The sequence below is a fragment of the Rhamphochromis longiceps genome, linkage group LG1 (genome assembly GCF_057381845.1).
Source record: "Rhamphochromis longiceps isolate RC_006_pf linkage group LG1, R_longiceps_female_GT1.1, whole genome shotgun sequence".
NCBI lineage: Eukaryota > Metazoa > Chordata > Actinopteri > Cichliformes > Cichlidae > Rhamphochromis > Rhamphochromis longiceps.
Window position 1 is genome coordinate 12,005,643 of NC_140557.1, and position 15,683 is coordinate 12,021,325.

The 15,683-nt window shown below is 39.0% G+C and overlaps 1 protein-coding gene across 1 annotated transcript in view; it reads left to right on the top strand.

Annotated features, from left to right (window-relative positions):
• The first annotated feature begins 2,502 nt into the window (after positions 1-2,502).
• The window catches only part of igdcc4 (immunoglobulin superfamily, DCC subclass, member 4), a 59,161-nt gene continuing 45,980 nt past the window's right edge, over positions 2,503-15,683 (top strand). Inside the window, exon 1 of the mRNA XM_085382980.1 lies at positions 2,503-2,969. Within this exon, the coding sequence (XP_085239106.1) occupies positions 2,903-2,969 (67 nt within the window). The 5' untranslated portion in view covers positions 2,503-2,902. The remainder of the gene's footprint in view (positions 2,970-15,683) is intronic.

Sequence of the window (15,683 nt, forward strand, 5' to 3'; positions counted from 1 at the left end):
TTGCTCTAATACACATTTAGGATGATATATTTAGTATATTTGTCAGGCAACATTAATATACTGGTAGAAAGCAAATTAAAAAGAAATCCTAAATATACCATACATAAAGTATAAGCATATATATAGAACCTTATTTTAATGGTGACTACAATACTAATGTTAATATTACAAAAAAAAACCCACCAAACAAACAGCATTGAGGTAGTTTGATTAAAAAAAATGCCAACCTGGAGGCAGTGTGCGTGGACTACCTATTAAAAACAAAAAAGGTTTTCCAATAATGTAAAAAGAGCAGTTAACAAGATGAACATATTGTGGAGTTCAGCGCAGTTGCTCAGCTCCTCACCAACCAATTACAACACTGTCTGTAGTAGAAAAACCTAATTTGCTTTCGCAGAAACACAGCAAAGGCAGCCTACCTCTACTGCCAACTACTGAAACCTCTTGTTGTTGACTTAAGCCAGACAAATTTACTGTCCTAATTGGTCTCAGTGGGCAACGCATCAAAAGTGTAAATAATTTCATCAGCAGCTGGCCTGCTCTGTCTTTTGGTATCCTGGCTTTTATTTCATAGTGAAAACTAACTTGTGCCTGCTGGAACGACATTCTGTAATAATTCCCAGAGCACACAATTTTCGCATCAGATAAAACTACTTAATGAGAGGATGACGTTCAATCACAGAGTAACTAGTCTCAGTCTGAGTGCGTGACCAGCTGTGTCTGTTGGGTAACAAGTTGCAGATGATGTTTCAGTTGTTGCTGCTGCATGTTCTTTTGGTTTTGTGGTTTAAGGGAATCAGGTTAAACTTAAGGAAAAAGAAAAAGCAAAAACATAGGTTAAAGCAAAGGGGATCATCCCTTCCACCAGGTAAGACTTATGAATGTTGAATTATGCAACAAACAGGTGTATTGTATAATCATGTTTTGCTAAGCACACACACACTGCTTTCATTTGATAAGAGGTCCACATTCAGCACACATACACAGTGTCACTGATGGAGGCACATATCCAAAACTCTTAATTAGCAAGAAGCTGGTAGTTTGTGTTCATCATTTCAGAGCAGCTGGGAAGGAAAAGGGAAAAGCAGGGAAATTGCAGCTTGACCACAATCACAGAGGACACAGCGGTGCTATTAGTTTTCCAGTGCAATCACATAATCCGATGGCCCAGACATTTGCTTTAATCAGACACCTGGGAAATACATCCATCCCATTTCATTTCATCAGCTCAAATCAATCTCCCATCAGTATTAAATGAATACACTGAGAGCAGAAATCTGGCTGGGCAAGATATTATTACCAAAGGGAAGTCCTTCATTACAGCCTTTTATGATTGCTTGTCTTTCCTCTATAGAAAGAATCCTTTGTATATATATTGTAGATCCTGTTTGAGAGTCAACTATATCTTTGAAACCACACATTATGGAATAAGCTGAACCCACAATGAATCACGGTGGTATTTCTTTTTCATTCAAGCAAGCAATTTAGCAGTTTATGTCACATCAAATGTTACATGTGGCGCTATGGATTTTTACAGTGTAATTAGCAGCTATAGCGTGAACTCGGACTGCTGTATAGCCACATGTAACAGGTAAAGCATGTGCTTTTTATTTTATTTATTTTTCCTTCAGCGCTTCTCTGTATGGTAGTGTATGTGCGGATGCTGCTGGTGTCAGTGATGCTGAGCGCGCTGCACGAGGCGAGTCTTTGTCTGCTCCGGGAAGGCTGGGCTCCAGCTGGCTCCTGCTATGTGTTTGCATGCAGAAGTCAGTGGTTCCCCCAGTACCCGGAGCAGGAGGCGAGCTGTTTGATTGATTGGGATGCACACCACCAACGCCCCCTCCTCCTCCTCACCTCCTCCTCTTGGCTGCACTTGCTTTGGGTGCACATTTGTCTCTCCAGCTCTCCATTTTTTCTTTACACTGACCAGCTTTATCACACACGGGCGTTCATTCAGTAGGTAACAAAGGTGCACACGCACACACACACACACACACACACACACACACACACACACACACACACACACACACACACACACACACACACACAAGAAATGGAGAAAAATAATTAAAAACGAAGAAATACTGCGTGCATGAATGACTGAGTGTAGATGTTGCATGATTAAGGTTAACGTTTGATGTGTATTTTGATGTATGAGCGCACATAAACATCCCAAGTGGCTCCGACATCGGGTTCATTCAGGGCAACGCATTAGCAGTCATTACAGATAACCACTTAGCCAGACCATTCTCCACACTTGGTGTTTCTCTTGCAGAGACTGTGGCATAACTCTAACGAATTCATCATTTTAGACAGAAAGAGAGAGAGAGAGAGAGAGAGAGAGAGAGAGAGAGAGAGAGAGAGAGAGAGAGAGAGAGAGAGAGAGAACGCCTGGAATAAACATGTATTTCGAAAGATTTGATGTTTCAGGTGCTTTTCACAACGCATTCGCTCCGGACCAATAAAGTCTTAGTGGAAAGCATGGGGCTGAAAAAAGGACGAAGTAAGGGTGTGTTAAAATCACCGACAGCTTTTCAGGACTCCAGCGACGACCAGCCAGCCAGTGTCTGGTGAACGTGCGTGTGCGTGAAAGTGCGCGCACGTGTGTGTGTGTGTGTGTGTGTGCTGTGTTAGGACCCGCGGCCAACACACACTTAACATTCGTTCGCAACATGGCGTTGAAGCGCCGAGAGACACGACGGCTCTCCCCCGACTAATGCAACCTTATTGTTAGGAAAACCAGGGAGACTGTTAACCAAAGAACCCTAAACATTCTCAGAGACTCCTTTACGCACCGGCGGAGACAATAGCGGATTCCAGCATATGAATGTCGCTATAACGGTATAGCTGTTGTATAGACTCAAGCTGCTACCCCACTGGTGGAAATCAAAGGCTGTACATGGCGGTGGAGAGTACAATTTGGCTGTTCTGTCTTCTTTCGCTGTTTTGTGGTCCATCCAAGCAAGGTAAAGCGCTCACTTAAATCTTCTTCTTCTTTTTTTCTTTTTTTCTTGTATGGTGCATGTGTGAGCCAGCGGACCTCTCGTATTACTCTGAAGTGCAGTTACTCAGAACATAAGTAGACTGCGATAACAGATATGATCTACTGGGTGAATCTGCACCTTGCACAGTTTGTGCAATATCCCCTCCGTATTCAGTGTTCACCTCATTTTGGCCTCTCTAATCCCCACGATGTAGGGGTGTTTTGTTAGGGTACTTCATTGGTATCTCTCTCAGGACGCGCTGGAAAGCTTTGGCGATGGGAAGTTGCAGCACATTGCCCAAGGAGTAGCCACAGTGTTGTTGAATGTTGCCACAGGGCGGCCAGGGGCTTTGAAGCGACCGTGGGTAGTTTGGGATCCAAACCAGGGAATCGGACTCACAATAACAACATGTGTGATGGGCTTGTGCGTTCAGAAATAGAATTATGTCCTGCAGCACACCACTATTTCATGTTCTGCTGCTGGGGGGGGGGGGTAACTTTTTCTGTTACGGTGCACTGATGTGCGCAAGGGACGTTATGGTTTTCCCCTCTGCATGGCTCAGAAAAGTTGAGGGAGAGGTTTTTGAAGACAGTGTAACATCATCAAAAGTATTCTACATATTTATAGATTGCTGTATGATCTATAGAAATCTAAAGATGGATGCATCATAATGAATATGATAGCTGTACAGCAAAAAGTTTATTTCCTAATAACTGCTGTGGCTGGTTGAAGAGGAAAATGCTAACAGTGGTGGCGATGAGCCGGTGAGAGACTGTCTGGTCACCGGATTTACATGACAAAAGACCAGCGCAGAACACGAGTGGCTCTTATAAAGTAAAATGCTTACCAGTGGTCAGGAAACAAAAAAGATAGAACATTTGATTTCCTTAAAACCTTTTATTCCAAAGCCCAACTTTCTGATTTTTGTCTAATGACTGTCTAACATGTCAGAACATTTCTGTATGAAATCACTGAGGCAACATTCAGCTCAAGAAGAGCATCATATCAGAATTTCATAATCTGTTTCCATCTTGTTCATCAGAGAGTTTGGATTATAAGATAAACACATGGACTGAAACTGAAATTCTTGCAGAGGATTGGAAATCAGTGGGTACTGTAACTCCTAGTCAGACATGAGAAAGTATGTAACTCCTGCCATGTATGTATGTGCGTGGCATTGTGGACAGATTAAACATTTTGGGAGCAGGTTAGAGTGGCATGTGAAAGTTTTTTTTTTACAATTAGTCAAATCTATAAAAATGCCAAAGACAACATAGATTGATAGGCAGAAAATTGTATTTTTGCAACAGCAAAGTGATTCTGAAAGTGTTATTTGCCACAAAATAGGCATGTCTCAGCATATTGTGGATGCTGTGAAAGAGAAAAAAAGGAGAAGAGGCTGAAGCATCCCAAATTACAGAAGAACTCATATGAAAATTGTTGGTAACAGGTGTTAGGGAGGAAAAACTTTGGTTCGAGTCATCATCATGAATATGTACAGAAGAGGTCAGGAGAGAGGTGTAGCAGTAAGTGTCTACAATCATCACTGTGCAAAACACAGTGGAGGCTCTGTTATGCTTTGAGGCTGCATTCAGTCTCCATGTTGGGGTATTTTGATCCACCATAAAGTTCCATCTGGAAAGTGGCACTAATACACAAGCTATTAATATCACTGTAAACTTACATGAAAACTATGCCTCTTTCTTTACTTTAGTCTCAGCTTGTGTAGTTTATCCTTTGGTGGGAGTTGCAGAAAGGTTTCCTGTTGCTGCTGTGGTATGTTATGGCCTGCAGTGATTGCTACCAACAGTGATGAGAAATAAGGCAGTTTGGTGCTTGGTGGATTGGTGTGGCAGTGAAAAGTCAAGTGTAATGGAATGCATGTATATGAGAACCATGCTTGTATCCAGGCAGACATCACTTACCTCTGAGATACTGTAGTTTCAACACACAAGCTCCATTACTCATTCTTCAATTATGTACACGATGGCCTTAAGAAGCAGGCCACTTAGAGGTGTGCCTCCTTGACTTCCATCTGATATAGCAGTAAGAGGTCAGAGGGTACAAATGCTATAGAGCTAGATTACCAAGCCTCGAAGATTCCAGAATATACAGAATAAGGAATAACTTCTGTTGAGATCTTCTTGACAAGAGAGTGAGTGCCACACTTGTGGGCAGTCACAGTGAGATGATGAAATCTTTTGCAAGTAAATACTGATTGGTGTGGAGGTTATGTATGATAAGAGTTGGGAAAAGGTTGATTTATTTGTACAGTGATATCAGCAAAGTTATGAGTTTGGACATTTTGGGATTAGGCAGTTCAAACATTTCAATAAAATCATACATTTGTAAGTTTTTTGCATCAATTGCATCAACAAAAACCTCACATTTAAAGATCCATTGTGATATTTAACATTTGTCATCAAATCCTACAATTGTAATTATTAGCACTGCTGATAGCAACATGCTTTAAAACAGCGGTCCCCAACCCCCGGGCCTCGGACCGGTACTGGTCCGTGACTCGTTTGGTACCGGGCCGCGAGAGTTGAGGTTCAGGTGCGAAATGTATGGTTTTCAGGGTTTTTATCGGTTTTCAGCGTTATTTTGTTATCGTTTTTATTGTTTACTCGGTTTTCCTCGGTCTTTTCACATGTGTTATGAATAAATTTTCTTTTTTTCGGTACAGGTATTAGTTTTATTTTGTTGTATTTATCCGCGACACCTTAAAGGCCGGTCCATGAAAATATTGTCGGGCATAAACCGGTCCGTAGCGCAAAAAAGGTTGGGGACCGCTGCTTTAAAAGGTTTCTTATTATGTGTTATTACCAAATAATTATACTTTTTGTCATCAAGATAAGTAAACAACTCCGTCATTTTCCCCTCTGTGTGAATTTTGCTATGTTTAGGAAGTACATTACTGTATACATTACTGTTGTGGATGATGGTGTTTATGGGACCTGAGGTTGTTCCTGAATAGAGGTTAGTGTTAATTCTGGGCCATGGATAGAATGACAGAAGCTAAAGGGGTATGCTTGAGGGCAAGGGCCATGTCTGCATGTACAAATTAATTGTTTTGTACTTTCTAAAGATCAAAGGCAAATCTGTCAGCTTCACTTAACACATCAGAAGCAAATGAATGAAGCCAGATTGCCCATGTGTCTGTGTGTTCACAGTCATAGAATACTGCACAGTTATTAATAGACACAATTAAACAACATCCACAGTCCTGAAAGACTTTATGAGCAAATGAATCTGACTATTGTAATGCATTTACCCTTTTTTATAAGCACTTGATGAATATAAACACAGTGAAAAGGGCATAATGAAGCCTAGGCACTGACTAAGAATGACACTTGAGTTAATTTACCATTTTACAGGTCCTATTAAATGGAAATCTTTGCACTAGGAAGTTTTGTAATGCTTCTCCACTTTGTCATATGTAGTTAGACATCCTACATCAGTCCCCTGCACTTGTTACAGAGTAGCATAAGCCTTGATTCGGCAGGAAAGTTGTTTTGTTTTTTTTTTACATGTTCTCTTCTTATATCAATCACCATTATTCTTTAAACTGCTTGTCCTGATTTTTATGGGTGAAAGCCAGTGTGCCTGCAGGACAGAAGTCAGCACATACCAAGCAAATGTGTAAACACAGAGGTAGACACAGTACATTCACAGTACAAACTGTATCACTGATTTGGATACATTGACCAGAAATGTTCTAAAATTTTGCTGAAGTATGCTAGAGAATTGTTTCCTAACTGCTGGACCCAAAGTAGATTGTGAGTGGCTCATGAGTTTTGGTTCAAATGAGTTCCAAGATTTAAAAAAGTTGTAGGGCTTTTATTTTGAAGCACTGTTTTGTGTATATCTAGAAGACTTAAGGCTAATCAAAACAAGGTGTATTTACATCATGTACTGTATCATACCCATTAAACTACCCAGTCAGATTAATTTAATGATTTAATTCATTTGACACAATTTATGGAGCAACTTTATCATTTGAAGTTGCATCATCTGGTGAATGTAAGCCCAACTTTTAGTCTCTTTTAGTTTAGTTTTTAGTTTCCACTCACTCAAGAAGAAAATGTTCCTCTTTGTTCACCAAACCACGTGTCTGCTGTTTGGTGCTGACAAGGTTTTTAGTGCTTTCTTGTCAAATCCAAGGATGTGCTTCAGCTGAAAACAATTCTGTGAGAGCAGTAGAAACAAAGTTAAGCAATAGAAATGTTGACTCGACAGCTAAACAATAAAGTTAAACTTGCTGTAAAGCCTGTAAATTGAAGCCTAGGGGAGCTGTAGTTTTAGCTGTTAATTCCTACTGACTGCATAGCTCCTATGACAGCTCGGCACCCTATAATGTCAATTAATACATTTAAAAAATGATTGGTTAGAGTAATTTTTTTCAACAAACAAGTTGGCCAAGCTATAGTTGTTGGGCAAACGGTCCCACATTTAACTCTATATTACTTTGGTATACAGAGAAGTTTGTGGTTAACTCAATGAATGTTAGGTGCCCCCAGGTCCTGTGGCTGCAGAACAAGCTCAAATGATCACCGGCACCATGCTTGACAGATGGTATGAGGTGTTTGTGTTGATAAACTGTGCTTGGTTTTTATCACACATAGCATTTTGATTATGGTGAAACTTTGGTCTCCACTTTGGTTTCATCTGTCTAAAGAACACATTTCCAGAAGTCTTGTGGTTTGTTCAGATGCAGCTTTTCAGACCTAAGCTGTGCTTTTCTTATTTTTAGAGGCAAATATTGAAAGCAAGTCATACTTGTTCAGTGTTTTTCTAATTATACCATCATGAAAGTTAACATTTAACCTGATGAGGCTTGTATAGACTCTTTGTTTTATTTTAAAACAACCTGATTTTTTATTACAAATAAGTTCAATCAAAGAAGATAAAAGAGCCTAGGTTATTTATGACTGACTAAGAAATATGAACCCTGAGGTTACGGAACCACTGACCTAAAGTTTACAGTGAAAAGCTGCAGGCTTCTCCACTTATTAGACTTTGCCAAAACTGGCAGTAATTAATGTGTGTGGTTATTTTATAGTTACCACAGCTTTCTCATCCCTGTATTAACCTAATGTTACCTTATATAGAAAGCTACAGTAGTAATGTTGACCTTACTAGTGCTCATAAAGGAGCCCCCAAAACAACCGTGTAAGGAGTCGTGTAAGAAAAACTGTACAAATAAGCAAACATCTCTGATATGCTCTTGGCATACCTTTGAAGGCTCCAAGCAAGCCCACCAGCACTTCCTCATTGTAGATGTCTTATTTTTGGCTTAGTTCAAAAATCTCTGTAGACTACCTGAATGAGCAATCTTTAGAAGAACCTCGTATGCTGAAACAGAGGATGGATTTATTTCTCTAGGAATCATTTGAATTGTCAGTTTCACAGTTTCAAAACCCCCCAAAACAAATAACAGATTTTTTCCACCAATATGCTCAGGTCAGACAGAGTCATCTCAGCAGCTTGTTACAAAGTGATGAAGTTGAATGACATTTTTCATGACAGTATCATGAAACAACACACAAAATTCTTGCCAACTCAGATTTAAAAAAGGAGACAGTTTCATTATTTCTTTAAAAGATTATCCTGAGTTTGCTGTTAGGTTGAGCAGCTCACAAAGATTTGGCTGTCAGACACACACAAACACAGGATCTCTAGGTCTTTCTTCAGTTCTAGGTCATTTTTTATTTATCACTGCACTATTTGTCGCACTTTTGAGTTGAATCTGGAGTTTTTTTGTATCCAACTTCTATCACAACTTTAGCTGAAGTGGATGATTTAACGTACGTTCTTCAAAAAAACATAAAACTTTAAGAAACCCATGATTTATTTCCTGCAAGGTTGTTTTATGATGGAGTCGATGCTGACCTGCACTTTTAGGTCTCCTAGGGATGTTCACCTATGCCTCTCCTAAACTCTAGCATCATCTTTAATGTATAGAGTGCATTCACCTCTGTTTTGTTGTAAGGACACCTTAGAGACAGTTGTTAAACCTGCAGTATAATGGCACCTACAAAATATTAAGCACTGGTTTTGGAGATGGATGCAAGCCATCTGGAGAAGGACTTTAGCAATTTGCTGCACTGTTACTGCTATGGGTGGAACAGCTTTAACATTATTATAAATGTCTGTGCATACACAATCTTGTATATACAATCTTTCTTAAAACATCACTGTTGTGCCTTCATGTAATTGCATGAAGTTGCAATTTCTGATTTAATTGTAAATTATGTAAAATAGTACTTTTAAGGACAAATGTTCTGGTTTTCTCTTTCAATATTTCTGTGAATATATGTATGCAGTTCTCTTGAGAGGTACAAATCTAAGCATGTTGGACAGCAGTGCTTGCTGAGACTACCTAATTATACATTAGCGTTAAATTAAGTATCTGCGCGTGTGTGTGTTTGCTAAAGGTACATAAAGTGCACCCGGTGTGCCTGCTTCGCTCACTTGTGTGTAAGCGTGGGTGTGTCAGCTGCGATTTGTGTGTGCATCCTGATCCCGTCCCCAGAGAGCACATGCTAAATTAGGATGCATATTATTTAAAGATGCCCTGGGCTGGGTTTCAGCTGGGTATATTTGTGTAGTGAATATGTTGATTTTTTTTATTTGTGCTGCCCTGTGTGTGCCTATTCATGCTGCCAGAAAAGCAATCTTAAGCACAGAAATCTTTGCATGAAAGGAGAGGAAGCCTTGAGCTTGATTTTGTCTGCTATGCATTCAAATGATTTGCTCTTTTGGGTTGGGTTGTTATTGTGAGAATGTATTTTGTTTTTGCTTTTGCTCAGTTATGAATAGCGTGACCTCTTAAAACATCTAATAACAAGACCTTGTAAACTAATGAGGTGTTAATTTCACCAAGAATACATATGTGTATTATAAAAGAACAGTTTATAGATCAAATAATATTTGCTTTCTCTATCTTGAGCCTGCAACAGACATCAACGTGTGAGATGAAATTATATGATTTTACTTTAAGTGTCCATAGTTTCTCTGTCTTTTTCCATTTCTGGCTTACGTTACAATATGGTTAAACCTAATTTTAGATAGTAACCATTTAGGTTATAGAATATTTTCTTTCATCATCTGAAGTAGAACATACAGTATTTGTTTTATTATATTTAGTCATGTAAAAAAAATTCACAACTTACAGTAAAACATATATTGTGAAGAGCTCAAAGTAATTTTCTCTTATATAAGCTTTTCCAGTGAGTTTTACCTCCGTTACATATGGAAATCAAATCTAAGTAAATCAGGCTCTTTCTGATTTGTTGTCCAGCAACACTACTACCTGTTATTATAGAGACTTTACTGCAATGCTATATAGAACTGGTAATTTTATCCTGTTAGCTTACTAGGTCACTGAGGTTTACCTCATAGTGTAATTGATATACATAATGGAATACGAGCTACTCAGGTCAAAGTAAGTGACTTAAGGTGTTGTGCAAACTTGAACCTTTAGCCACACTAAATGATGACCACTAGATCGTAGTTCTACTTATCACACTGGCAAGCTTCTTTTTATTCCTGTGCTCATTTTTATGACAGTGTCAGTGGTCGCGTTGTGCTCACTTGATTAACCAACCTGCATTCACATTCCTTCCATTCCTCCCGGCTGTATGCTTGGTCACATGAGAGTGGAGGAGTTACACTAAAGGTGGCCATGTAGGTGGGAAGATGCTGGTTTATCTGTAGAGTTATAGTGATACTGAGTGCCTACCACGGTGGGAAAAGCTCCACTAGAAATTCAAAGCAGGGCTGAACTTTAGTTCCTAGATTACTCAATAATATATTCTGCCATCACACAATAGAGAGCATACATTTAGGAATCTCTTGAACAGTCATTTGTGAATTCATACTGAGTATTCACACCCTTTAGTTCTCATTCAAATGCACTATATTATTTAAAGATCACAGCACATCTCTTCTGTGACGGAGATGTCATTGCTGAGAATCCTGGTGCGAGCGTAATCCGTGACGCTTGCTCAGTGCAGTCTGTCCTTCTTCAGTGCGTGTACCAGGTAGCGCCACATAACAGTCTCATTCATCATCATGACATAGTGTGAGATGCTCAACCCTGATCCTTGTGCATGAGCATTTTAATGTAACATGTGCTTCACTTGAAAAAGAAGCATCAAAGAAAGAGTTAGTTTTTTCGTGGTTGTGTTTTTTTTTAACTACCTTGCAGGTGTATCATCTCCTGTCTGCATTTAGTCTGTTTTCATACCATCACCACGGATGTTACCATGAAGTCCTCTCCTGTAAGTTTACTGTCTGCTGTGTGAATAAATAGATCCCGACTTGGATCTCCCGTGTTACTCCCATGTTGGTTTTATTGCTTGCTTTGTTGACTCATGCAAGAGGGTCTGGCACTTGACATAGCCATGTGGAGGCCCCACGCTGCTGGGAGGCCCCACATGCAAGAAAGCTGCTTTGTGATTGGAGGAAGCCAGAATGGGATGAATGAGCACTGTACATAGAGCAGGAGGCATGAGGGACTGCACCGATACGCCCCCTCTCTCATTCTTTATCCTTTATTCTCTGTTCTGCTCCCATGTTCGTCTTCCCTTTCAATTGTCGTTACACTGGTTGTGAGAATATGTGCACAGCAAACTATTTTTAAAAAGTATACATGTTAAGCTTCATAGCTCATCACTTTATAAAAATTTCAGTGCTCCTCAGTTACCGCATGAGGTGCAAAGAAGTTGACAAATAGAGAAAGAGGTGTTAACTTAGAAGTTTTGAAACCATTTAGAGTTGAAATGATTAGGTGATTAATTACTTAGCCAAATGATGGTTTTGTGATTTTTTTTAAACAAAAATCACAAAATCTCATCAGCTTTTAAGTTTCTGATTATATTTAATGTGTTTTTTTTTTTAAATAAAATTGGAGAAAAGCACTAAGAAAGTCTCTATTTTGATTAGGACGTTCTGAAGGACATTGCTTGGTGTTTGTTTTTTAGCACAAACAACTAATCTTATTAACTGAATAGAAACTCATTAGTCATTACATAACATACCAACTTCCAGGTGCTGGTTTAGCTCACTTGGTTTAACAGGTGGCACATATGCAATTAAAGTAATGAAGAAACCTGGGTTTGAATTGGCCCCGAGGCCATTTAACGTGTCTTCCACTTAGATAGTTGGCTCTGAGTTAAATAATTATACAATTCAAACTGAGCAGAAATCCAGAGTTCCCTATGGAGCATCAGAATATACTTTACTGAGTTAGATTTGTGTGTCTGCTTGTCTTAATTCTTTAATTCACTGTATCTGCTTTTCAACAGTGAAGTGACCATGTATCTGTGCCCATGATTGGGTGTGAGAAGAACTTTAGTGTATCGTCTTGGGAGGAAACACAGCTGGAACAGTTAACACTTGACACGGCAGCTGTTCACATTGCTGAATGACTCGTGACCTCACTATGGGTTCAGTGAAATACTGAGCCCTCTATACGTACAATTGCTTACCTAATAAATAGTTTCAATTCGAGAAACAAGCAGATCAGCGGTCTCAACGACAATGGATTGTATACCATGATCCAGATGCAGTCTGTTCTCACAGTACAAACCTAATATAGCCAAAGCAGTTTTTTCGAATTACACTATACCAAAATAAAAGCCTAAATATTTAGACAGCACTAAAGTGCATCTGTCAGTGAGATTTTCTGTTTTTGCTATTACACAAGCATTTCTACTTGCACACTGAAACCTGAGAATGTCTGTCTCCCTGCAGGGTTTATCACTGGCTGCTTCTCCGCTCAGATGATCTCTCAAGCTGCGGCTTCAAAATATTGATTTCTTCATATGCTGGATATTTTTTCGCCAGAAACAAAGCAAGTGGTGGGGGTATTGTTTGTACCTCGTATCTATTGATGGAAGTTAATTGAATTGGCAAAATAAGGTACCACTGAAACTAAACAATAGTATAAAGGAAAACCAGCTTGGTTTGAGGTTTGGGTTCAGCCATCCAGGCTTACCACACAAACACACATACTTAGTTCTACTCACTGAAGCCTGCTCAGTGTTATTGTTATTACACCAGGTTCCCAGTGCACTCAGCCTGTATTTATTATTCAGTGCACAGTAATGTCCTACAAATCATTACCATGTATTGGGTTTCCAACACAAGTACTACCCAGTTGCACATTATATATAAACATCACTAACCAATCGTATCAATTATCTACTGGTTTGGTACAAAGAAAAGTGGCTATCGTTGTTTTTTGTGCTGTGGTTGTCTGTCTTCACAAACGTGTCTTAAATCCTATTTAGCTGCTCTGTGTCACTTTACTCTCAAAGCTAAAATAACGTCTGGTGAAGAAAAGTGGGTAAAACTTCTCTCAACTTCGAGGCAGGCAACTGAAGCAACTACCAATGAGAGCCAAAGACGCCGCTGACTGACATATAAGAGTGTGGCAAGTACTTTAGAGAGTTACCTAGGCAACAGGACTCTGAGATGACAGTGACTGATCTTCAGTGAGAAAGCAGTGAGTGACTTCCTAACATGCGCCTTTATGGGCACTAATTTAGTCCTTCATTTCATTTTGAAATTGTGGGTTTCATATACTCTCATTCTTTGTATCTTATGGTGGACTAATTAATAAACAGAATGGCAGAAGCAGAAAAATTCTAATGGAAAAATTCTCTTTAACCTGTCGGTGAGGTGAAAATTTATACTCTATGACAATAATTTTACCCACAAATCATTGGAAAAAATTGTTTTCTTTCAGACGTGGTTTCTCTGGAAGCCAATAGATGTAAATTTTGGTATATAGAAGATTTGAGTAGGAGGAGGGCAATTTAAGTTTTCCATATACTTACGTAATAATTTGAGCAATAACTTTTGGAGAAAAGAAGAAACAATCTATTTTTTTCATAGCACACCTGAGCACATTTTTTTTTAAATCACAGCTAAATAGAGCAGCTTTAAAGCAGGTGGATACAATAGACAGTTTGGATTTTATAAGGCATTTTGTGAGTGCCAAGCCCATTTTCGAGACAGTCGGTTACAGTGCACACACTGAATGCCATCACCATGGAAACTTTAACTGCTGCTCCCCTGACACAGGTGCAAACCAGTGACAGTTGATGATCTGATTCATTTGAATATTATCATTTGATTTGCTTGAATTAGGGCTGCTCGATTATGGCAAAAATGATAATCACGATTATTTTCACTGAAATTGAGATCACGATTATTTGACGATATTTATTTAACCCTTTAAGACCTACTATAGAACCAAGTCCACCAGAGCTTATATTATTTTTTTTACATGCTGTAGTGCCATTTGTGGGAGCATTTCAAGTTGCTATACATCAATACAACTGTTATAGCCCATATTTTAATAATATGTATGCATTAAGTGCATAGTAATTACATAAATTGCAAAAAAGTGCAATAAACTACAAAAAAAATTGAAAATCGCTTTTGTTTTGTTTACATATATTTCTACTTGGAGAAATTTAAGAGGCTTATCCCTCAAAACTTTAAATACAATAAAGTTGCAAAAAATAGTTTCCCACCACAGGAAATTTATTTTGAGTGTCTTCATAGTTTTATTTTGGAGATACACCAATTTTTATATACTGCAGGAAAAACAAAAAACAATCCTATGATGCAAATTTGCAAAGAAAACAGCATGTGCATCATTTCACTGTGGGAAGTGTTACGAACAGCTGATAGGAACGGCAAAGCGTGTTTCTGGAATATTATGTTTTTGTTCCTGCAAGCGCTTTTTATGCAATTTTTGCAAAGCTATATGTGGAACGAAACCGTGACCGAGGACAAGCTGATGGCATCAGATGTAAGTACAACTCCTCCGGTTTCATATGCAAAACAAATTATTGCGCTAGCTTACACGGTTCAGGTTCTACAGGGATTTAAAAATAGTTACGCAAAACGGAGCGTGCTGCTCTGACCGGCTTTAAAGGGTTAACAATGACTTTAAAAAAATAATATAAAATAGTGTGCAACACCACTGAAGTTTGGTTTTTTTTTTAACTCTCTTTTCAACCAACGGCAGTCACTCTCCAAATAACTTCTGCTTAGCTTCCCTCGGGTCCTCTTAATCAGCGGTCTCCAACCTTTTTTGCGCCACGGACCAGTTTATGCCCGACAATATTTTCACGGACCGGCCTTTAAGGTGTCGCGGATAAATTAGGGAGGGGCTAATAATCGGCTCAGTCATTTTTAATGATCGTTGAAAGCCCAGATCGTAATCGTGATTAAAATTCGATTAATTGAGCAGCCCTAGCTTGAATCTGCTCTCTCTGTCTCTTTCAGTTAGAAACCGTAGTCCAGCTCCCTCCCTGCACAATTTGTCCTGTGATATTGCTTAGCAGAGCATCATAACAACTTGGTAACACTGTCCTAAGTGTACTACTGTGAATGACCAGCAGTAAAATATATTTTGGCTAACAAAATCATGTTTAACTGTAGGGTGTATTTCAATTGTTTTCAGGTCTGCTGTTGAACAGATTTTGTGAAGAGAAACTGAAGCAATTCTTTTGATCAAAGCCACCAGACTCCACTGAAAACAACAACAACATGTTGCTGCCTCAGTGCATTGTTTTGTTTGTGTGACTGGTGTTTTAAAACAATAATTCTAAGTCAGACTAATGTGTGAAAGAAAGTCACAGAGCCGCACATCTTCTGATGTAAAGTTTGCCC